General features: G+C 41.0%; 1 protein-coding gene across 4 annotated transcripts; it reads left to right on the forward strand.

Annotated features, from left to right (window-relative positions):
• The first annotated feature begins 211 nt into the window (after positions 1-211).
• arid2 (AT-rich interactive domain 2) lies at positions 212-22,824 on the forward strand. 4 transcript variants are annotated; one of them, XM_077235174.1, is made up of 21 exons: positions 212-722; positions 827-920; positions 1,561-1,658; positions 7,251-7,384; positions 8,452-8,670; positions 8,754-8,821; positions 9,715-9,784; positions 9,903-10,165; positions 11,503-11,599; positions 11,688-11,897; positions 12,632-12,796; positions 13,750-13,825; positions 13,910-14,044; positions 14,141-14,331; positions 15,245-17,355; positions 18,176-18,318; positions 18,421-18,559; positions 19,256-19,338; positions 19,427-19,550; positions 19,728-19,819; positions 21,373-22,824. In XM_077235174.1, the coding sequence occupies exons 1-21, from the start codon at positions 631-633 to the stop codon at positions 21,482-21,484; spliced, it is 4,716 nt and encodes a 1,571-aa protein (XP_077091289.1). In that variant the 5' UTR covers positions 212-630; the 3' UTR covers positions 21,485-22,824. The 4 variants fall into 4 exon arrangements, with proteins under 4 accessions (XP_077091289.1, XP_077091291.1, XP_077091290.1 ...); XM_077235176.1 differs by having other exon boundaries at positions 225-722; positions 9,915-10,165; XM_077235175.1 differs by having other exon boundaries at positions 255-722; positions 18,179-18,318.
• The last annotated feature ends 757 nt before the right edge of the window (positions 22,825-23,581 follow it).

Below are 23,581 nucleotides of genomic sequence, written 5' to 3' on the forward strand. Positions count from 1 at the left end.
ACCGAGTTTTAAATACAAATACATTCATTAAAAACTCCTTCCTCATAGCCTTATATTCAACACTTTGCCTGACTCAAGTTTTATTATTTTTATGACGTTAGTCTAAACTGACAGTTCCCTTCCCCCCACCGACGCTCATGGCCGATTACCGCTTTAAACGGTTTGGAAGAGTTTCGCGACTCCCCCTTTCCTTCATAGAGCTCCGTCTATTGTTCATGAGCGGCGCTGTGGCGTTGCAATACCAACGCTCGCCTGCTGGGGGCGTCGCGGAGCCGCGCGGCCTCGGGTCTTTTTGTCTGAACTGGATCCCGCTGCCGCTTCACAGTGTGCGCGATTAAACCGGAGCTGCGTCCGTCCCGCACTGTCAAAAAACCCACTCCAAACCCCTATACAAGCGCAGCCGGTACCGTTGTTTTCCCGTGCAGGCATGAGCGGCTCCGCGCTGCGGTTGGGCTGAGCTCGCTCGCTCGAGTCCGTTCGGGCTGCCGTTGGAGCGGGTTTCTCCACTCTCATCCTCCGTCATTTCTTTAACTTTTCAAAACACGCAGCCGCGCCGGACCGGAGCATGGGATCCCCGGACTCTTAGGAACCGAATCTGAGCTGGGGGTTTGACCGAATTTCAGCGAAACGATGGCGAACTCGACGGGGAAAAACCTCCCCGAGCCGCGGAGGAAAGGACAGGCTTTCCTGGACGAGCTGCGGCAGTTTCACCACAGCAGAGGGTGAGCGGGAATTTCGCGCTTATTCTAACTTGAGTGACCCGCGCCGGGCGCGTGAGGGGGTCCGGACGGATCACGGGTGCTCATTCGTTTGTTTTTCTCCACAGATCTCCGTTTAAAAAGGTTCCCGTGGTGGGTGGGAAGGAGCTGGACCTGGGTGCTCTCTATGTGAGAGTGGTGTCTTTAGGGGGCTTTGCGAAGGTAAGTTCCTTACAAACACACATACACACACACACACCAAACTCAACATTGCTCATCTCACACACACTCTTCTAGCTCAACTCCTTAGCCCGGTTCGGCGGATCTGCCTGCGGTTCTGCCGAGCATCGGCCTGTGTATAAGTATGTGTGTGTATGTGAATGAGCGAGTGTGTGTGTGTGTGTGTATTGGCGCACACACACTTTCACACACTCTCACTTCAAAATTACCGGGCGGCTTTTACATCGATTAAGACAACCGAAGCTGAGGCACCGAACCCCGTCCAGACCCGCCGTGTGCATCAGCGGGTTTATGTCTCCCGTGTGGCGGAGGACTGCGAGACTGTAGGCCGCACACAGGCCTGTGTATTCCGCGTTGTAAATACACTCGCAAACCAACCTGGTCCGGTCCACTCGCGGGGGTTCGGACAGGTTCGCCCCGGAGCACGTTGTTTTTCGACAGCGGGTCTGATTTATTCATTTCACATTGGAAAGTGTAAGTTAGCCGGAGTGCTAATTGGAGTTAGCATACACACACATACACAACACACACACTATCTCTCTCTCTCTCACTCACTCTCTCTTACACACACGGTCCTGCATCTGAACCGAACCCCTCTCACATCTGTCTCATCACCCTACAGGTGTCGGACAAGAACCTGTGGACCGAACTGGGCGAGGATTTCAATTTCCCCAGGAGTTGCTCGAATGCTGCTTTTGTTTTGAAACAGTACTACCTTCGGTGAGTCTTTCTTATTCAGTTTCTCTCTCACTCTCTGATCAACTCCGGCACATGTGCTCAATGTTTACAGACGCTTCTCTGCTCTCGTGCTCTCAAACATGCGGCTCGGTACCGACTCAAACGCCTGTGTTTTGGGGGATCGTATGTTCGTGTTGCTGATTGCATTAGGGAGACTTTAGATAGGTTTTACACTCTCATTTATTTTGTCTTGTTGTGTTCTACACATACTTCCTAATCTGTCATTAAGTGACAAATGCAACCTAAATCAGTGAGTTTTGTGGTTCTAAATGGACTTGTATTTGGGTCACTTTTAAGGATCCTTCTGTCACTTGCATTGGCATATAGTACTTTGTTTATGTGGTTTGAAGTTTATTTTAATACAAGCTTCACAATATGCATGTGCTAATTCCTTTGTATTTGAATAAGAAACACAAACTTACAAAGGCTTTAGGTTTAGATCATGATTCTCTTAAATGTCCCAATGCAACATTTATTGTGTTTTAATGTTTTTATATATATATATATATATATATATATATATATATATATATATATATATATAACCAGGGAGATTTACAGTGATAGTTGTTGTATTTAAGTTACTTTTAAGGATGTATCTGTCAATTATAGGAGTCTTGATTTGGAGGCAGGGTTTTGTGCTTTATGTGGTTTGAAGTTTAGTATTTTTGATGTTTCACAATATGCATTTGCTGATTCCTGTATTTGAATAAGAGATTCTGTTTTTGTTTTTTTACTTTAATTTCGGCTTGTGTTCTACTAATTGTTCCTAATGCAACATTTACATGGCAAATGCAACCTAAACCCGCATGTTTTAATGTCATAGATGATTCTTTTGAACTTGTATTTGGGTCACTTTTAAGGATGCATCTGTCACTTGCATTGGTTCATTGGAGTCCTCTGTTTTAGAGGCAGGGTTTTGTGGTCTGATAAGAAGTTTCTCAACATGCATGTGATGATAGTAATGGATCTGTGTTGGTGTGTTCAGACTCTTAACTGTCGCTTCATATTGCTCTAGAAGAACTTGTTTTGTGCTTTCTAGTTTATCATCTGCATGCTTATGAATGTGGTTAATGGTTTTTTACAACTTGCACACCCTTGATTCATGTGTAAACAAGCAAATATGTCACCAGCTGTTGCACATGCAGAGTCTTTCTGTTCTTATATATTTGTAGCATCAGAAGCGAGGAGCGTCTGCTGGTTTTCCACGTGGGTTTCTCTGTAGTTTAGTAGGTTATGGAGGGGGTGAGACAGACTTGGCAGCAGGGAGCGTTTAGGCTGTGAGGAGACGTACACCTGCCATGCAACGGACTAAATGTAATTATCATTCTGCAAAGTCTCCTTTACAGTCTTCATTGCAGGAGAGGTTGTTTGTGAGATGATCACAGAACGCCGAGGGATGCACACTACATTCTCCTGTGTGTCTTCCTCATGAGGACAGAATAGTGCGTTTCATTGTCTCAGAGCTTTAACTGGTTTTATTTGAAGCATCCAGTCATGCATAGGTTTATTTTGCCTTTAGTTTTATACTCATAAGGTCTTAGTGCTGCTCAATTCTGATGTACTTCCGGTAGTTTTTGAAATCCTGGAGAGGTTTGTGTCATGTTGAGGTGTATCCGTCTCTAAGGGAGTTTAGAGCGCTCGTTGGAAGCGGATCCAAAGCTTTTAAGAGTTCAGACACTTATGATTGTTCAGAGGAAATCCAATACCTGTGATGGAGAATCTTGAAACTTCAAGTGAGTGAAAATCTGTATGGTGTTTGCAGTGGAATAAAGCATCCCTGTTTATGCAAGTATTCATTAGTAAACACTCAACTAGTAGCGTGTGTTTTAAGCTGCAGGTGTTTTGATTGGATCAGGATGTTTGAATGTTTTAATTACAGATGAAATCTACAAAGACCTTTACCCAGAACCGTTCAAGGTTTATCTCAAAGCCGCGGAAAACCTTGAAAGTGTCCCACACACATCCAATGAGGGAAAAGTCATCCAGGCCATTCTGCATCCGAAGGGACTCATTTACTGTCGGATATCACTAAGTCCAATTCACTCACACCACACACACTGAGAAATACTTGCTGGGTCCAAAACGCTGGGTTTTTTGTTTCCAAGGAATTTCATGTGCTTTTTTTTTTTTTTGATGGATTGTAGTAGGACAGGTGTCTCCATTAGGAAACAGTCAAAGTCTCATCTCTCACGCTGAACAGAGGAATTGGCTTGTGTGTCTTCACCGTCACAGCTGAGGAAGAGCTGGCGAGGGATTTGAACTTGGGTCTTTGGGTTCGTGTTGTGATGCTCTTTTAGCTGAACCAGAGCGTGTGAAATGAGTCATTTAAATGTGGCATCTGCATTCAGGCGCTCCGTCTGCCAACTAAAGAGAGGAGAGCAACTAAACAGCACATGTCAATGTCTTAGTAATTGGCAAATAGTCAATTTTAAAGCACAGGGCAGCTTTATTTTTTATGCTCTGCGTATTTGAGCATGAGTGTGTTATTCGTTATACTCGTTGTTTGGTACAGACCATCTAATCATTTGATACTCTGATTAATTTTAGTGAATCAATTGATTCAGTTCATCATGTCAGTGAGCTGGTTTGCAAAAAGTATTGATTCATTTGAGTCATAATTTAAGTATTCCCAGAAACATTTAGCATGTTTTCTTAATACTGCCGTGTTCAAATAACTTAAGCATAGAGCAACTTTATGCTTTTGTCGCACATGTTTTACTCCCAAAGTTGTTCCTCCTAGTCAAGTGATTTATAGATGCTTTGTGAATGTGTATTTGCAGATTGAACATCACTTACTCTTAAAATTGCATACTAAAGAACCTTAAAAGCAGAGCGAGTGTCTGTACACATAAATAGTTTAATTCCTCTCTTCATGTGCGTGTGAAGCCGAACAGTCGTTGGTCTCAGATGTGTTGTGTTGGTCAGTCTGCTCTCAATTTTGTTGTTGTTTCACGTAGTTAGATGGAAGTTGCATGTAAATCTGTGAAGCCTGATATGCTCATCTAATGTGGAGACTTAGTACTTGTTCTAGTTTATCCATAACCTGCAATGTTTTAGTGTTTAGGTGCCGTAACTCAGTTTAAGTCTGTTTGAGGATATATTAGTTGTACTGTTGTCTCTAGTATTCAGCAGCTCCTGCAGGTGAAACTTGACCTTTTCCCCTGTGTCTACAGTAGGGGGCAGTAAATCACTGTCTGGATCCGGGGCCGTTCACGTGAGCGCTGACTGAATGCCATAGTTCCTGATCTGCCAGCTTCATTTCTGTAGTTACTTGTCTGGTTTGGACAGCAGATATTGAATCTGCCTCATTACTTTTCAGGTTTGTGAATGGAAAAAGAGATTTCTGAAACCAGGGCTACTCGATGAAAGTTACACCTGTTTGTAATTATCGAGTGCTACTGAAGATTTGAATTGGCTGGTTCAGGTGTATTTGATTACGATTGGAGCTTAACTTTGCAGGAAGGTAGATCTCCACGATCAAAATTGACTTGAATTGTACAGAATAGGTCTGATGCTTTCAGAAGGTCCTCATTTAGTGTCTCGAGAAACATCAGCCTGTAATCAGCTGTGGGTTTGTCTGAACTCTCACATCGAGCAACCGTACAATCATCAGCGTCTGCAGTCTCTTTTATTTTTTTATTCATTAATTAATTTCTCAATGGCCAATACTGATGTGTATGTAGTTATATATTTGCAGGTGGTGAAAAATGTAACACTGATATACAAATAAAACTTGTCATTATTTACGCACCCTTATGTTGTTCTGAACTTGTGTGACTTTCCTCTGTGGAATGTAAAAGTTATTTTGTAGGTATTTTGTTGTTTACCAAATCATTTTCTTTCCAATTGACTTACATTGTATGGAACTGAAACTCTTTGGTTACTAACATTCCTTAAATCTTCTTTTGTGTTCCACAGAAAAAAAATAGTCATACAAACTCGTACATGTGTTAAATGACATGAGGGACATACATTTTTGGATGAACTAACTATGTACAGTTTAGAAATGGTCATTTGGACACGCTTTCTTGTGATTAGAACTGGGATTGATCGTATACACTGGAACGGCACAAAGTGAAAGTGCAAAAATCATCATTTAAATCACCATATCAGTTTTAGAAGTATAATTATTGAAAGTGTTTCAGAGGGTTTGGTGTATATTTTTAATGTACGGTGCCTTAATAACAGCGCAGCGGTAGAGACTTTAAGAGATCCAACGAATGTCTGCATTGAAAGTGCGTGATGCTTGTTTCAGTGAAATATTACATTGAACTACTCTCTCTCTCTCTCTCTCTCTCTCTATATATATATATATATATATATATATGCATATAATGTACAATGCAATGGTCATATTTTTGCGGTACTGATAATAATATTATTTTAATAATAAAGTAATAGTAATAATAAACTTGTTTATTTTGGCTTCAAATATCGCGATAGTATCATATCGTGAGTTCAGTATCGCGATTTGTATATCGAATCGTGACATGAGTGTTTTGTTACACCCCAAATATATATACATATCAACTCAATTCACAAAAATTTGATTAAAGAAATTTACACTTATCTTCCGATTGTCTTGAATATCAGCTATTATTAATTAAAATCCTAATACACAGTCGTGTGTGCGTGTGTGTCCAGTGCAGTGTAGTGTGTTGTTTTCTAGTGTTTATGGTGAGTAGATGTCTATTTATAGTGTTTGTATTGTAGCACGTGGGAGGCGTGTGTGTGTGTGTGTCTGTGTGCGCCCAAAAGTGAAAGCTCATTCAGTTGAGGGAACCACTCATGAGTCACACTCAAACACGCAGAGCTGGACTGTGAATATTACTATTAGAGTCACAATACCATTTGATCCCTGGTTCTCTGGAATAAACCACTCGTGCTTTCTGAACGCCATACAGTGTGCAAGCTGTGTGATATGGTAAAGTGTGTGATTGTCTGAGTCTTTTTAAAATGTGATTTATGTTACAATGGGAATGGTGCAGACTTTTGTATTTGCAAATTCTCTTTGCATTTGACAGGCAGATTAATCAGTCATGGTCTTTGCCAACAACTGTACATACTTGGCCATTCTGCCTTGTTACTTCCAAAATCTTGTCAAATGAAATATTGTGCAAAGTATGTTCTATGCATCTTGTTTACTGTCATTAAATTCTATGCTATATATGTGGTTATTACATTGGCAATCAGCCACTCTGCCCTCTAAATATCTTTTATTGGCATTAATCACTTGTACCAACAGAAACACAAATATTTTTACTCAGTCCCTGAGGTATGCAGGTTCAGAGCAATATTTTTGTTTTTGTGGATTTTGCAGTTGAAGTAAATGCCGTTTGCACGTGCTATCCCTCCAAATACACGTCTGAGTACAGAAACCGACATCCGCATATTTAAAACATATTATGAAATACTATTATAACCTCTCAATCTTTTTAACAGGTTCTCTCACTGGTCAGCAAATATATGTCTGGATGTTAAAGTCTTCATCGAATTTCCCCCGGGATCATGAGCCTATATCTATCTGTCTGTCATTCAGTGTGTTGATGTGTTTTTCTGGTCTCTCTGCAGATATTTAGAGAAGTATGAAAAGGTGCATCACTTTGGAGAGGAAGATGAAGAGGAGCAGCCGGGGAATCCTAAACATTTGCTTCCGATTGGTGCAATACCCACGTCATACAACTACCAGCAACACACTGTATCAGGTACAGATGAGCCCTGTCTGCTTCTCTGAGGCTTTAGATTTATATATATATATATAATTACATACACATACACACACACACACACACACACACACACAGCTGGCTCAGAGGGTTAGTGTGAACTGGCGTTGCACCTGTGAAAACTGAATGCCACAAAGGAAATAGTATTTCTGCCACCACACTCATTTCAGACAGATGATATTTCCCTTTATACATGGATTGGTGTAGGTTGTATATTTTTTTATTCTTCGATACCCTTTGTAAATGCCATTTGCTAAGTCACTCATATTAGACTATGGACTAGTTTCTGTGACTATTTAAGCACAAAAGACTGTTTACGTCTGAAGTTTGCATGTTCTTTCTTTATGCGAATGAGAAGAGTGGTGCAGTTTGGTCTACTGCACGTGCTCAAGCATGTGTGACGTTCGTGTATGAGGAAACTACATAAGAACTTCACCAGTATTTCACAATTTGATTTGAGAAACTATCATCACATACACACAGAAACTCAAAGCTCGGTCTTCACTACAACCTGCCAAAATAAAGGTTTGGTTTTACTTCAAGAAACTATGACAGGAATATATTACTGTTGAACAACAGAATGTAGTTCACTTTGCTCTGCAAAAAAAAAAACGAAAGGAATTTCAGGTTTCATTTGATAATATTTTGAAAAATGAATTACATTGTTATTTTTATGCATTCATTTGATTACCATCATTTTTTTTAACGACTGTTTGAACAGAATCTGGAAATAATAAACATTTCATAGGGCAACTTATTCTTAAAATTAACTATTAATGTATTATGAATTCAGTTGATTAGATATCCTTTTTGATTTCATTAAACTGTTTAAACAGAATCCAGCAAAATGAACACAGAAAACTGATTTTGGGGGAAAATAAATATTCCTAAAGCCCAACAAACACCTAACTTCCATATTCTGATGTAGTGAGGAGTGAACTTTACATTTATGGTGTCTAAACAACCTGATGGATTCACACTTGACTGAGTCTGGTTTTGTATAAATCTCTGAGAACTACCTCTTTTTTGCCTTTTCTTTTTGACAGACTATCTCCGCCAAAGCTATGGGCTGTCGACGGATTTCATCCCTCCATCCGATTACAACAAACTGGTGCTGTCTCTCCTGTCCGGTCTCCCAAACGAGGTGGACTTTGCCATTAACGTGTGTACGCTGCTGTCCAACGAGAGCAAGCATGCCATGCAGCTCGAAAAAGAGCCCAAACTCGTCACGCTGCTGCTGGCGCACGCAGGAGTCTTCGACGACTGTACGTTTGCCTCTACGGTTACTAGAGTATTTACGCTTCGGGACTGCACGTGTTTTAACATTACATGTGTGTTTGTCTTTCAGCATTAGGCAGCTTTTCAGCTGTATTTGGGACAGACTGGCGGGAGAAAACGTCACGAGACTTTGTGAGGGTAAGAATTGCATATTGGGATGCATGCTTTTTTGCTTGCTTTTTACTGTAACAGTATAAAAAAAAAAAACAAGGAAATCCCGCACACTATAAACACTTGCACACGAGTATCAATTTTATTAGCAACGTTGTGATACTTGTTTGCAAGTATTTATAGTGTGCGGGATTTGCTTGTTTTTTTAGATTTTTGACCTGACTCATTTGGTCTTTTCTCCTACAGGTGTGCGATGGTTAGACATGTGCCGGTATTCGGTAATACGATAAATCGCGGTAATGAATATGCACGATATTGTTATCGCGGGTACTTCAAAATACCGTGAAAAATAATAGATCTGAATTTAGATTTTTAGATCGCGCATTAGCTTATTTTCCATCATTTTGCTGCGCAAAACACTTGCGCACTCTGATCTAAACAATCCCCACATGGAGAAGAAGCAGGCTGGGCTGCCAAAACTCACGCAATCGACACTTTTCACAAGCTCTCACAAATCAAATCAAGAATTGAACTGAAATCGTGAAAATTGTGTTAAGCAATAATACAAACAGTAGCCATGTAAACAATGTAACATAGTGTCACTAAACTTAATAAAATTCTGTTTAGTTACCAAATGTTTTGACAATCACAATTACACTTATTGTGATGCAAGTTGGTTTTTTTACAAACCAATTTTTTTACCCCCCCCCCCCCCCCCCCCCCCAATCCATCCGTTTCTCTTGTGCAATTAAAATATTGTGATAATACAGTATACCATAAAAGCTCACTCAATTAATCGCAGCATGAAAATTTGATACCGGCACATGCCTAGCGATGGTGATTGCTAATTGATTGATACTGCAATGGTATAACTCTCTTGTTGTATAACTCCTAACTCTCTTGTTGTCCTGTCTTCGTAGTTTTGGAAAGATGTCATTGAAGACAATGAAGTCAAAGATCTCATCTCAGACAAGAGCAGCACACCCCAAAGTATGTGTTTGTTCACGTGTCGGCTACTCTTGTTTCCTTTGATGTGGTGATGGCGTGGTTTCACTTTGATTTGTCGAGATGTTTTAATCGAGCATTACTTCACACTAAGCGTGCGTAGTTGTTTTTTCAGGTGGATCGGAGACGAGGGACGTCTGCACTTCTCTCTTCCACCCGACACGAAGCGTAGGCATCGGAGACGTAGAGGGCCAGCGGGTGTTGCAGGTGGCAATGATCCTGAGGAACTTGTCCTTCGAGGAGGCTAACATCAAACTCCTGGCAGCTAATCGCACATGTCTGCGCTTCCTCTTGCTGTGTGCGCACTGCTCCTTCATCCAGCTACGGCAGCTGGGTCTCGACACGCTCGGCAACGTTGCCGGAGAGGTCAGAGTTCACGATCTAAAAGATACATCCTAGTGTTGTTGTGATGACACATTTTTGTAGGCCAAACTGGAAGTTATTTTCATGCTGGTTCCATCAACAAAAAGCTAATAGGATTTTTTTTCATTGACTTTTGGGCCACATTTACACATAGCCGGGTATTTAGAGAAACATCATTTTCAAAAAAGTTGTCATTTACATCAATCCGCATAAATACACCGTCAAGCGCCATCATAACTATGCCAAACTGGGCGCTCACATGACGTTAAGCATTTTCTGGCTCATAATGTGAGGTTTGAGAACCTAAAACCCAGTTGACACGGCAACACATAACCGGCGTTATCAGTAATCTCCACTTTGGTCAGAGTTTTTAGAAGTAATCGTTTTCTGTGATAAAAATGGGGGTTTCCTGTAAATGAGAGGCCAAACCGCAGGGAAATATCTGCGTCTTCCCTTCGTGTAAACGGGGCTTTGCATTATTGCAGACAAATGAATACATTTACATATGCACTGATACAATGATAACTCCCAAAAATCAGCTTATTGAATTAACCTTTTGTCCTGGATTACGTGCTAACAAATAACCCGGCAACTCGAGTAAACAGCGTTAACAAGAGTTTAGATGCGTCCCAATTCGCGTACTTGTGTATGAAAGCGTTTTGTAGTATAAATAGTGTGAGTAGTGTGTTCACACTGAAAATGCCCAAAAGACTTTGCACTTTAAATATCTAGATAATGCACTTAATAAATTGAAAAAACAAAGTGTGGCATGTTGGACACTTCATGCACTCAACAATCGGACTCTGATGCTGGATGACAAATAACTGTAAAAAATTCATACCGTAGATGGTTGAGTGTATAGTGTGTATACAACTTTAATATAATAGAAAAATCAGGTTATTCCCTGGTAGTGATGTCAACCTAGTCATTATTGACAACCTAGTATAGTATTGCATTTTTTATGTGAGATGTGGTGTTAAAAAATGTAGCAGTATTTTGTCTGTACACGTTTTTATTGTTTTCTTGGGTCAAAAAAGAGTCAGAGTTTGCAATATATTTCCACCTCCCCTACCGTGCAAGGCCCACTCTGTCTGGATGAGCTTAAATCCTCAGTGTGTCTCACATCACAGATGCGCACTTCAGCAAGCCAACCGAACGCAGGTTAATACATGCCAGGTGCATTAATGGAAAAAAAACATTGACTTCAGGATGATTGAACCGGAATTACTACAATGCTCATTTCTAGGTTTTGGCCTACAAAAATCGGCCATGACTCTGTGCGGTTTTGTGGGCTGTTTGTATCAGATCTTTTGTTAAACAGTCTGTTTGTCCTTTTTCAGCTTCAGTTGGATCCAGTTGATTTCCGAACAACACATCTGATGTTTCACACAATCACGAAATGTTTGTTGTCACGGGATCGTTTTCTCAAAATGAGGGGTAAGTATCTTTTTGGGTGAGCCGTTCGTCCAGTAAAAGCTTGTGGTTTGCTGTGAAAGATGCTGAATATTTCCATTGCCTCCTGCAGCCATGGAAATCTTGGGGAACCTGAGCAAAGTGGAGGATAACGGTGTCCTGATCTGCGAGTATGTGGATCAGGAGTCGTACCGAGAAGTCATTGCCCTCCTGACGCTGCCGGACATCATGCTGGTCATCTCGGCTCTCGAGGTTTTGTACCAGCTGGCCGAGCTCGGGGAGATCACATGCTCAAAAATCTCCTCCGTGGAGAGAAGCATAGGTACCCGTTTGATATAATGATGTTTCTTCTTCAGTTTGTCTGTCTTTTATATATATAAACTTAAATGGTGGCGGTAATAACTTGATTTCATGACAGGTTTATTAAAAAATACTTTAAATTGTGAGATGTCACTAAAATGAATATGTAAAAGTGCATTTATTTAGCAAAATGATCCTCTGAGGTAAATGTAATGTTGCATTATTTGTGCATCTTTCTGCGGTTGAAAGACTGATTGAGGGAGTACATGACACATTTTAGTTGTACTGTTTATTTCAACATGCCTTATAATATTCATCATGTTTTTTTCAAGCTACTAACTGCAAGTAAAGAGGAAGAAATGATTGGTTTATCTGCTGCGCTACAGCGATCCGTCACGCAACATTAAAGAGCATGAAAACATTTATTGTTTGTTTTTTGTTAAACAATTGACAAAGCTGAGCCTTTTTCAGACCGGAAGTTACAAAGCTTATTGCCATTTATTGGATGACGGGCATTTATTGGATTTTTAGTGACTAAAAGATCACCCTTGAGATTTAAAAATCAATATCCAATTATCAAAATGAGAATCAATAAAGAATGAGAAATTGATATTAACCCAGCCAGAAGTGCTAAATAAACTTCCCTTTTACGGTCTGTGATTTCAGCCCTCCAAAACGGTTTCGGTTGCAGAAATTTTGTTGCATCCCTAACCATGATGAGCAGTGAACTGAGTAGTTTGTGTTCATGCATGTCAGATCTTCTAGTGCGGTTGGTGTCAGTGGACCTGCACACGTTCGGACCCGACGCCCTGACGGCAGTCAAACTCATCGAGCATCAGGCCTCCAGCTGTCAGGTCTCAGAGGTTCGACCGCAGCTCGTAGAGCACGTTCCCCCTCCTACGCAAGGCACTCCTGGCGCTGGTACGTATCATATGTTGTAATATTTCAAAAAATGTCCCAAGTAGTATTTTTATTTCTTTTATTTTATAACCATTGGGAATAAGTAATTTACATAATAAAACATACGACAGTAACAAAACGAAAAAAGTTTGTGTTTTAATAACTATAAAAATAGACAAAAAAGCTGGCATGGCATCAAAAAATATACAAACATCAAATATACATATTAAAATCAACTAGACAGATAGTCACTAGTCATTCATCCCCTTCACTGTGTCAGATTCTGTGATTTTTGCCTCCGAAATTCGTGTCGTGGACATGACTACATGTTGCTTCCAACCAATCATCGCTTGCCTTCTTTAACGACGTGCATGATGTCATTAAGAAGGCAGAACTAGTGACTTCTGTAAACAAGACAGTAAACAAACAATGGCTAATGAATTGGCGTGTTAGCTCAATGCTAATTCCAGCACTGCACTTTCATTCACCTGTTTTCACTCTGTCATGCTTGTCCCCCAAGGAATCCTCATAAACGCAGGATTATTGATGCCATAGCGCCATGAACCTTTCCTCCATTGCATAATTCAACCTAGATTCAACCTTTCTTTCATTGTGCCGTGTTTGAAAGCTGTGATACAGACACGGAGTCGGTTGAGGTCGACAACAACATGCTTTACGAGATAAAACGATCGATTCTTGCATCCCCGATGCCCATTGTTGTTTACGAATCAACATGACACTACATCAAACGGATTGTGCCTAAATCGTGTAGTCTGAACGCAGCGTAATGATGTAGTGTTGATTTTAAGCGCAGCATTGTGAACTAGTGCTCTTTTTAAGTCTTAAGATAGTTTAAAATGTCCCACAAAAATGGGTGAGTTAGTAAATTGAGGAATACACCTACAGTGAGCAGTAACTGTTAATGAGTTAATGTAATTTGTATTTACATTGTGTTTGTGGTTGTTTCGTTGCAGTGAACAGGGCAACGGTGCAGTCTACGCCTCCTCCTGGGATTGTGGAAGTAGATGGAGAGAAATTCACAAATCAGTGGTAAGACTGCATGTCTCTCGTTCTTGCACTTCTCAAATCTGTTAAATGTTCGGGTGATTTATGAATGCTTTCTGCTCTTGGTAGGCTAAATGCTCATTTCGAGGTTCATCCTGACTGTTCGGTCTCTCGCTCTGAGATGTACTCTGAATATCTGGCGACCTGCAGCAAGATGGCGCGGGGTGGTGTGCTGACATCCAACAACTTCTACAAATGCCTGAGGTGAGATTAATGGAACTGTTGGGCAGACGATGCTCTCCTAAATGGTATATGTTGAACTCAAACATAAAATCAACGCTTTGCTTTTGTGTTTCTCAGGACGCTGTTTCCTAATCACACGGTGAAGCGTGTTGAGGACACACGGCTGAGTGGGCAGGCTCAAATACATGTGGTTGGTGTGAGGAAGAGGTCGATTCCTCTTCCCGTCCAGCTTTATTATCAGCAGCAGGCCAGTCCTGCACCCGTTCCTAAACACGAAGCCCCCTCAGAAACCCCTCAGGCCCAGTCAGGTAGATATACAGTTAACTGGATTAATTACATTTCATACTTGTCGTTTTGCAGTGGCTGGCAACAACCTGGCTTATGAAACACTGTTTTTGTGGAGCTAACACAGAATTCTGGTGCCAAAACTGTACAACATGAAAGTTTTAGAATGTTATAGTGAGTTGCTTAGCAACAGACAGCCAATCATAAACTGCCTCAGTGCTAAACTCATTAAATATTCATGGACTTTGAACAGTCAGAGAAACTTTCACACATTTTTTTTTCAGTGTTATAATGAAAAACAAAAATTCAAACTAGTGATGCCAGTGATACAGAGAGAGTATTACTTCTCAGAAGCCTTCAGACAACAATTTGTTTATTAACCTTGTAAATATGTATAAAAGAATGTTAACATAGGGTCTTGTGAATTTTTTTTATTTTTCTGGGTTCCTTTTTAGTATTAAAAAAAAACATTATCAAACAGGATGTGAAATCAATTAAATTCATAAAACTTTAACAATTCATTAATATATTTAACATTTTAACACTAGTAGGTCACTATGAAATGGTTTATCTTTTCAGAAATTGTCTGTTTTCTAATTTTTCTGGATTCGGGTTTGATTTCCTAATACAAAAAGGGGTTATCAAATGTTAAATGCATAACTTTTAACAATTGAATTCTTTTTTTTAAATGAATCAAATTAAATTTAAATAAGTACTGCACAACAGGCTTATGGTTTAAATTAAAACACGAATGAAAATTGTGTGAAAGTTATACATTAAATTCCTGTATTTATGACTGGATTCGGGAATTCGGTCTGCCACTTTTCCATTGCTTAAATCATAGGCCCCTAGTTAACCCAATAGTTAGAATGAAACAAAAGTCCTTACAGTGTTGAATGTGATGATAACCCAGTTGCATCTTGTCTATTCATGCAGCGCTGCCCCCTGGTGTGGGAGTGCAGCTTGTCCGGGCACCAGCACCAAGCCTTACTGCCGGCCCGGCATCACCACAGGTGGCCTTCACCATTCACGGATCGTCACACGCGATCGCTCCCAGTGCTCCTGCGCCATCCATGACTGTTCCACGACTCCCCATGAACCCACCAGGAATAGCAACACTTCCCCCTTGCCCACCAGCCACAACCCCAGTTCCCATGCGACCCAATGACATCCTCAAAACAGCCATGATCCAGAGCTCCATCCCCACGGCATCTGCTGCACCTGCAGTTCCTAACCACAGCGGCACACCTACCCAGCACCCCTTGCTCCATCACGCCCCTCTTACACTGATCCAGCAGGGGCCACCACCCCAGGGACACTTATTTACAGGTCGAGTGCAAGGAGTTTGTACTTCATTGGCACAGCAACGCTCCCAAGAGGCTGTGGTTCTTGCACCGCCTCAATATGTGAGTGCGCCATGCACTTCCCTAATGGCAGGAGGGCAGGTTGTGACCGTTGCAGGCGTGACGAGCACTCGTGTCGCATTTCAAAACATCGCCCCCAAACCAGCACCTCAAGCGCAGTCGCCACAACCTCAACAGCAAACACAACAGCAAAGCCTAGTCATTGTCAGTCCAAATCAACAACCCAACACCGCATTTGCCCCAGCCATTCATCAAATTGTATTAACCAACCCCACTTCTCAGACCATCCAGACATCTCCCTCTTCTCCAAACACGCCAATCCCCAACCCTGCCCCGGCCCAGCCACACACAGTCAGTCAGATGCTGTCCGTCAAACGGCAATTTCAGCAGGCTCCGCCCCCTCCTCCACCCCCAACCCAACCTACCTCCACAGAATCCAGTCTGATCAAACAATTACTGCTTCCGAAACGTGGTCCTTCCACCCCTGGTGGAAAACTCATTCTCCCCGCTCCGCAAGTTCCCACTCCGGCGAGCACCAGGGCGCCAAGTCCGCAAGTCGTATACCAGGTGACCAACAGTGGTTCGGTGCCACCTCAACCGCAGTTGAACGTGCAGCTTATGCAGAGTCCTGGTGCCGTTCCCATCTCAATCCTACCAGGCCAGATCATTTCCACCTCTACTCCTGGTACACTCCTGCAGGCTGCGCCCAACAACCAAGTTACCTTCACTGTTGTGCCAAACTCTGGCTTCCCCGGCCAGGTAGCGCAGACTCCGCCCACAATTGGCCTGCAGTTGACTCCGCCTCTGCCAATCGCAGGAGCCACGCCCATTCCACCTTTCCGAGGTGACAAAATTATCTGCCAAAAGGAAGAGGAGGCCAAGGATGCCACAGGATTGCACGTGCATGAACGCAAGATCGAGGTCATGGAGAATAATTCGGTCCCCGATGGTTCGGCCAAAGCCAGCAATGGGGAATCGGCAGAGGTGGACGGACCGAAGCTGCTCAACGGGAGGAAATTCGACTCGAGTCTACCTCCATATCACTCAGGGAACAGCCAACCAGAGGCTACACAGGCGCCGAACGGCCCCCAGGGCGGCAGTGAAGGCCCTGGAAAGCAGACGCCCTGCGACCCTAAAAAGCTAATGGTGAACGGGGTGTGTGACTTAGAGCGATCGGACGCTGGTTCCCATCCAAGCAAAAGCATTCCAAATCATAAGGCTTCCAAACACATGGGGAACGGTGAGGTGTTGTTGCCTCAGAAAGCGCACGGGCTCACGGACTCTCTCATGGACACTGCCAAAGCAGAGCAGGCAGAACGCCTGGCCAACGGGCCCAGCCACGGCGCTGAGATCTCCAACGGCCCAAACTCAGAGACATTGGGCGTGAGGCAACAGCACCCACCTCATAACCACTCCCCACCTCCACCTCCCGCTAACGGCACTATGGAGAGCCGGCCGCTGAAGAGACCGCTGGAGGACGGGGAACGAGGTAACTCCGGCATCCCCACGAAAATGGGTGTACGGATAGTGACCATCAGCGACCCCAACAACGCTGGCAACAGCGCCACCATGGTGGCCGTGCCGGCGGGCGCAGACCCAAGCACAGTAGCAAAAGTAGCAATAGAGAATGCAGCACAGCAGAGACCAAGTGTGCCCTCGCCGCTTCCTGAAACCAATGCTCAGGTAATGTGTTTTTGTTTATTCTGAAAACAACATTTACCTGGCTTTATACAATATTCAGGTTTCCTTTCTGGAAATGTATGCAAATTAGTGCATATTTAAAAATATTATATTTCAGAGAACTTGTAATGCAAAATAATGTCTTGATGTGCTTGAACTACTCAGTCGGGATATTTGGGTGAATCTGAAAATTGCTGAAATAGCAGTGAGATTTTTCATTTGTTTCACATAGTAGAAATGAGAACTTGCAGGGGGCAATGGGCCATAATGCAAACATTCTTAAATGGGCTTTATTTTCTGTATGCAAAATGTAGTGTAGCTATTTTTCTGTTTTTGGACTGACATGTGACCTTTTTTGCCCTTGTATCCTTTTCTCTTCAAATCATTTTTTTGTTTGTTTTTTTGCACTAAATGTAGAAGTCCTGTACAATACTTAAACTTGCATCATCATGAATTTTTATTAGCAACGTATCGGTCATCGGCCCTCCTCAGGATTACAAATCATGCAAAAGTATCTGGAAATTTCAAATCACTTGTTACATTTGATTAAAACGAAAAAGCTTAATTGAGCTTAAAAGAAATGTCCAGTTCGAGTGGATTTATACATCTCGAGTTTATATTGGATTTTTATCCGACGCACACATGAATAATTCAGATGTGCAAGGCACTATATTTTCTATTTCTTGAATTTCACACAAAGTTAAACATGCACATTTATACCGTGCTCATCTATTATTATTGTTATAACTATGTGCCATAGTTGATGTTTTCAGACTGCATAATCAAATTGAAATTAACCTTAAGCCTTCTACACGCTGTACAGCAGCCTGTGTCAGTTCAGACTCCGCCTCCAGTGGATCAGGCTTCACAGGGAGCCAATCAGAGTTCTCCAGCACCCGCCCTCTCTCCAGATCAGGCACGCAAACCTGGACAGAACTTTAAATGTCTGTGGCAAGCATGCAAACGGTAGGAAAATGTGTGATGCGCTTTGTTTTAGAGATGCTGTTCTTGTCAGTAATGGTTAATGTGACTAACACTTTTTTTTTTCTTTAACATGATGCGTTTCAGGTGGTTTGACACGCCATCACAGGTGTTTTACCATGCAGCTACCCAACATGGCAGTAAAGACGTGTACCCAGGGCAGTGTCAATGGGAAGGCTGTGAACCTTTCCCTCGACAGAGACTATCCTTCATCACACACCTGCAGGTGAGATCGTGTCTTTCTGTTTAATTTATTGCTGTGATCAAAGCTGAGTTTTCAGCATCATTACTCCAGTCTTCAGTGTCACATGATCCTTAAGAAATCATTCTAATATGATGATTTGATACTCAAGTAACATTTCTGATTCTTATCAGTGTTAAAAAACAGTTGTGCTGCTTCATATTTTTGTGTAAACTGTGATACACTACCATTCAAGATTTAAAAATATATATTTTATTCAGTGAGAATGTATTAAATCAATCAAAAGTGACAGTAAAGACTTACAATGTTACAAAAGATTTCCATTTCAAATAAACGTTCTGAAAGTTTTGAACTTTCCATTCATCAAAGAATCCTGAGTTATAGTAACACTGTAATGTCAGTATTAAAATAATCACAATTCCACAAAAATATGAAGCAGCACAACTATTTTCAACATTGATAATAATCAGAAATGTTTCTTGAGCAGCAAATTGGAAAGATTTCTGAAGGATGATGTCATTTTAAATATATCATTTAAAAATATATTAAAATAGCGATATTGTAAAATAGTACAACAATTTCTGTTTTTACTGTCTTTTTGATCAAATAAATGCAGTGTTGGTGAGCATAAAAGAAATCTCAATAATTACAAACTTTTGTCAGGTAGTGTGTATGTGTGTGTGTGTGTGTGTGTTACTAATCTGAGCGTGTGTTTTGCAGGATAAGCACTGCTCGAGGGAAGCGCTCATAGCTGCACTCAAACTGGAGGAGCAAACACAAGGCAGCAACCCCAACACTTCCAAGTGTGTAGAACTACTTTAGCTCTTTTATGCTAGCTTATGGTCGTAGATGATTGTGACAGACATTTTCCCTGTGTGTGTGTGTGTGCAGGTCTCCTCCAGCGGCGGTCAGCAGTCCTCCTCCCAGACCACAGAAAGCTCTCGTCAACCACCCCAGTGCAGCTCTGATGGCGTTACGTCGGGGCTCCAGGAACCTTGTGTTCAGGGACTTCACAGTGAGTACAACAACAGGGGCATCTCTGCTGCTTTCAGGCGTGTGTAGACAGGAACTCTAGTTGATGTGTTTTTGTTTATATTTGTATTTTTGTAATTTAATTTTTGCCATGAAAATAGCTTTGAATGCATTAAATAAAATAATCTGGATCTAATGTGTTTTTGTTTTCTCTGTTCAGGACGATAAAGAGGGACCAATGACCAAACACATTAGACTAACTGCTGCCTTAACATTAAAGAGCATCGCCAAGTACTCGGATTGTGGACGGAAGTAAGTAAACCGTTTGCGTTCTGTGGCATAAAAGCATAATCATGTATGCCAAAATTGGGTAATACTCTGTAAGATAATGTTTACATAAAAAGAAAATCTAAACTTTTGTGTCAAGTACATTTTGGGTCATAATTCACACTAAAATAAAAAATAAAGATAAAAGAAATTGCGTTTTGTATTTGAGCCCATTGCATTTACTTAGAAAAGTGTTCTCCTAATTCTCTTTTCTGCATAGCCAAAATATATATTTAAACTAAAGTATTTAATTATCATTCACTTTTTACTATATAGAGAATCTGATCATTCATTTTATATACAGTACAAAATTGCTAATTTGCAGACATTTTGTTAAAAAATCCACATTACTCATTAATGCATTAACTAATATTAACAAACGAGAACTTGTATAGTTTTACCCATAATGCAAAAATTTTTGAATTAGTCTTAAGCCCCATTCAGACGGGATTAACTTTACAAGGGTAGATGGAGTAATGTTATTTTACCACAGGACGTCTAATATTAATGCCCAATTCACACGGGATAAGAGATCTCAGTAAAACTAGCAGAATCGGGCGAGTAACTCGATTTACACACCGCCGTCACTCCTGTCGTCATGTGTATTACGTTGCTTCCTCATATCAGGTGTGCACACATATACACATATAACCTATATTTATATATATATATATATATATATATAACAGTTATGTCCAGGCGAACAATGTATTAATTACCTTCAGATTGGATTGTGTTTGTAATAGGCACTTAGCTAACGCTAAAAGAGGTTTCATGCTTTCGATCTTCTTTCTGATCTGAATGGTGTGTGTAAAACACTTGAGTTTTGCCAAAGACTTGTCCCAGCGTCTAGAACGCAACTGAATGCTTTTTCAAGCGTCTCCATACTTGAAAAACCGCAGAAAACTACTTTTAAACACGAAATATTTACGTACATGTTTACAGCGGGTCTATTCGCACAGGATTATTATTACCTGAGGTAATTTTTCCAGACCTTTTTACTAAAAGTAAAAGTCGCCGTAATCTTTTCTGACATTGTCCGTAATGATAACTGAGATGCACATTCGGACGGGACTAAAATCACAGAGAAGCTCTGGTAATTATTACTGTACCCCACCTCTCCACGTTAAACTAGTCCCGTCCAAATAGGGCTTTACTGTATTTATATTTGTATTATTATTAATAATACCATAAGAAATGTTGTTAATGTTATTAATAATAATAAATATTTTCATTTTTGTGGTGTTGCATGTATAGGCACTTTATGATTTTATTGTATCTTTTTTGTCTGTCTGTAGTGGTTTTTGATAATGGGCCCAAAATGCAACATGAATGTGAATTAATCATGTGTTTGGAAGCTGTCTTTTTGTTAAAAATGTTAAAAATAAATAGACAATAAAAAATAAATAAAAAATATTTTCTATTTTGGTGTGAAATATGATTTTTGATGTTGAAGATTCAACTGTTCCAGCATGTACATGTATTCCAGCATCATGAAGCAGACTTGATGAATGTAATGTGTGTGTGTTTGTGTTCAGGCTGGTGAGGCGGCATGAGAATCATCTGTGTGTGTTGGCGCTGAGCACTATGGAGGTCTCCACCACGCTCGCTAAATGCCTTTACGAACTCACGCGCTCTCTGCAGGCCTGAGCTCAGCTCAACCCAAAAACCTTGGGAAGCAGATGAGAAGAATCCGGTTTCCCCGTTCTGCTGGTCGCCAGCGTTGTTGGGTCACGGGGCGATACCTCTCGTCTCCCTAAAACACCTCCCTCTCTCTCTCCATTCCCAGTCCCTCTCAAACTGCCACGGGTCTTCCACCAGCCACTCAGAAACCAGCGCCCATTTCACTCTTCTAACCGCCTCTTCACGCCTGGCCCAACGAGCACATTTTTATAGTCCCGAACGAGCGCCTCTGATTGGATGGGGGGTTTGTGGGCGGGGCAAGTGGACAACGGGGCGGGGCGGGCGGAGGTGTGGCTAGATTCTTTTTCTTTGTAACTTGATAGCTTGGTTTTCTTACTTGAGCCGATTATATTTTCACTTATTTATTATTGAAATAAATACCAATATGAGTAAATGAGAAAAAAAAAAACGTGTAAATATTTGTGAATAGATATAAAGTTAAATCACCCTCCTTTCATGCCGCTGCTGCCCACTGGTATCAGAAGCATTACGTTAGTAGATTCAGACTCACTTTTTTTATTTCCACCCTCTGGTTACTCGTCTGAGATGTGATTCTGTACTCAGCAGTGGATGAATGTACTTAAACCCTGTAAATATTCTGCGAAGGTACTGATGCTGTAAAGTTTTGGGAGGGCTGGCTGAGGGCTACAAGTTTTTCTTTGTGGAACTGTGATTTTGTTTTTTTTTCCTCCCCTTTTTTGTACTATTATAACTTGTAGAACTCATTTTGCTGGCTGAAAGAGTATGAAATAATATATCATATGTCATTTTGTAGAAGAGACAAAAAACAAATATTGAAGGTATTCCCCTCAACCTGTATTCACTGTAACCGTCAGAGTACGAGCCGCCCGCCCGTACGTGAATCTTTTTGTATTTGTAAATTGGTTTAAATACATGGAGTTTTATACAGGTTTTCTCCTGTGTTCTTTGCTTTCTGTGCAGGTATGATATTTTCCTCCAGACCTTTTTTCTATCTTAATATAGTGTGGGATTTTATTGTACTATTTTGCGTTTTTCTTTTTTTCTTTTTTTTTCATCCATTCTTACGACCACGCCACATTCCGGCTCCCGGACCCCAGGCTGTCCTCTCTGCTGTGTGTTGTGTAACCTTTATTACTGCCTGTTGTGTTTAGCATCCCAGCGGGGTCGTGACCCCAACACCCCCCCCCCCCCCCCCCCCTCCATCATTTCTGCAGTGTCTGTAGGGTGTGCGATGATACATATATCTAACAGTCTGATATAGATTGGCTTCATTTACTTTGGTGACTGTTTATAGTTTTTAAATAAAAGACTGAACATTTTTGACACCCTGTTGACATGCCTTTTTTTCTTCAGACCCCCTCCCCCCCAATCATTGTTTCAGGTGTGTTTGATCTCCAGGAGCTAAACTGAGAGCCAACATTATGCAAATGGAGGAATTCGGGTGCAAAAACAGCTGGGTAAAAAATATAGTGCACAAAAATCCTGAAAAAGATTTGGTCTGCCATGCTGTAATATTGATGTTTGATTTGTTGAAAGTGATTGTGCATTGTTTCTCTACTGGTCCAGGTCATGGAAATGTAAAATATCTCTATTTATAAATATATATAAATATATATATAATGAAGCACCAAATACACCATGATAGTTGCCCTCAAACGCGCATTATTATCATTTACGGTTCGCGGTTCATTTACGGAGTCATTTGTTAGAGCAGAAAACATGTGCACTGTCAAAACTACATTGTTGCTGGAGGAACGAGTCTAGGAAACACGTAAGTTTATGAATATTGATTAGGCTTATTGTAAAGTGAACGGCCAGAGATATTAAAAATTGTGCTGTTTTATGATATACCCGTCACGTGATGCGGTTAATCTCTGGCAGGTGCACGTGATTCCGCCGCTTCGTCTCGTCACTTCCGTGTTTTCCAACGTTTTAAAAAAAAAAAATTCGTTGTACTAAATATTTTTAAATAGACTCATTATAACTTAATTTTTTTTATTTAATAAGCTAACTAAAATGAAAATTTGACAGTTATTATTTTATGAAATATTGCCGTGTTATTAAGAATTTATCCGAAAGAAA

Source organism: Siphateles boraxobius, unplaced genomic scaffold (genome assembly GCF_051911475.1).
Source record: "Siphateles boraxobius isolate OS27281-9 unplaced genomic scaffold, OSU_SipBor_1 19, whole genome shotgun sequence".
Lineage (NCBI taxonomy): Eukaryota > Metazoa > Chordata > Actinopteri > Cypriniformes > Leuciscidae > Siphateles > Siphateles boraxobius.

Excerpts from the sequence above, each read along its gene's own strand:
- arid2 (XM_077235174.1), top strand. The coding sequence starts at position 631 with ATGGCGAACTCGACGGGGAAAAACCTCCCCGAGCCGCGGAGGAAAGGA. Across the intron at positions 1,659-7,250 it reads TTGAAACAGTACTACCTTCG|ATATTTAGAGAAGTATGAAA; the intron begins GTGAGTCTTTCT and ends GTCTCTCTGCAG. Across the intron at positions 7,385-8,451 it reads CCAGCAACACACTGTATCAG|ACTATCTCCGCCAAAGCTAT; the intron begins GTACAGATGAGC and ends TCTTTTTGACAG.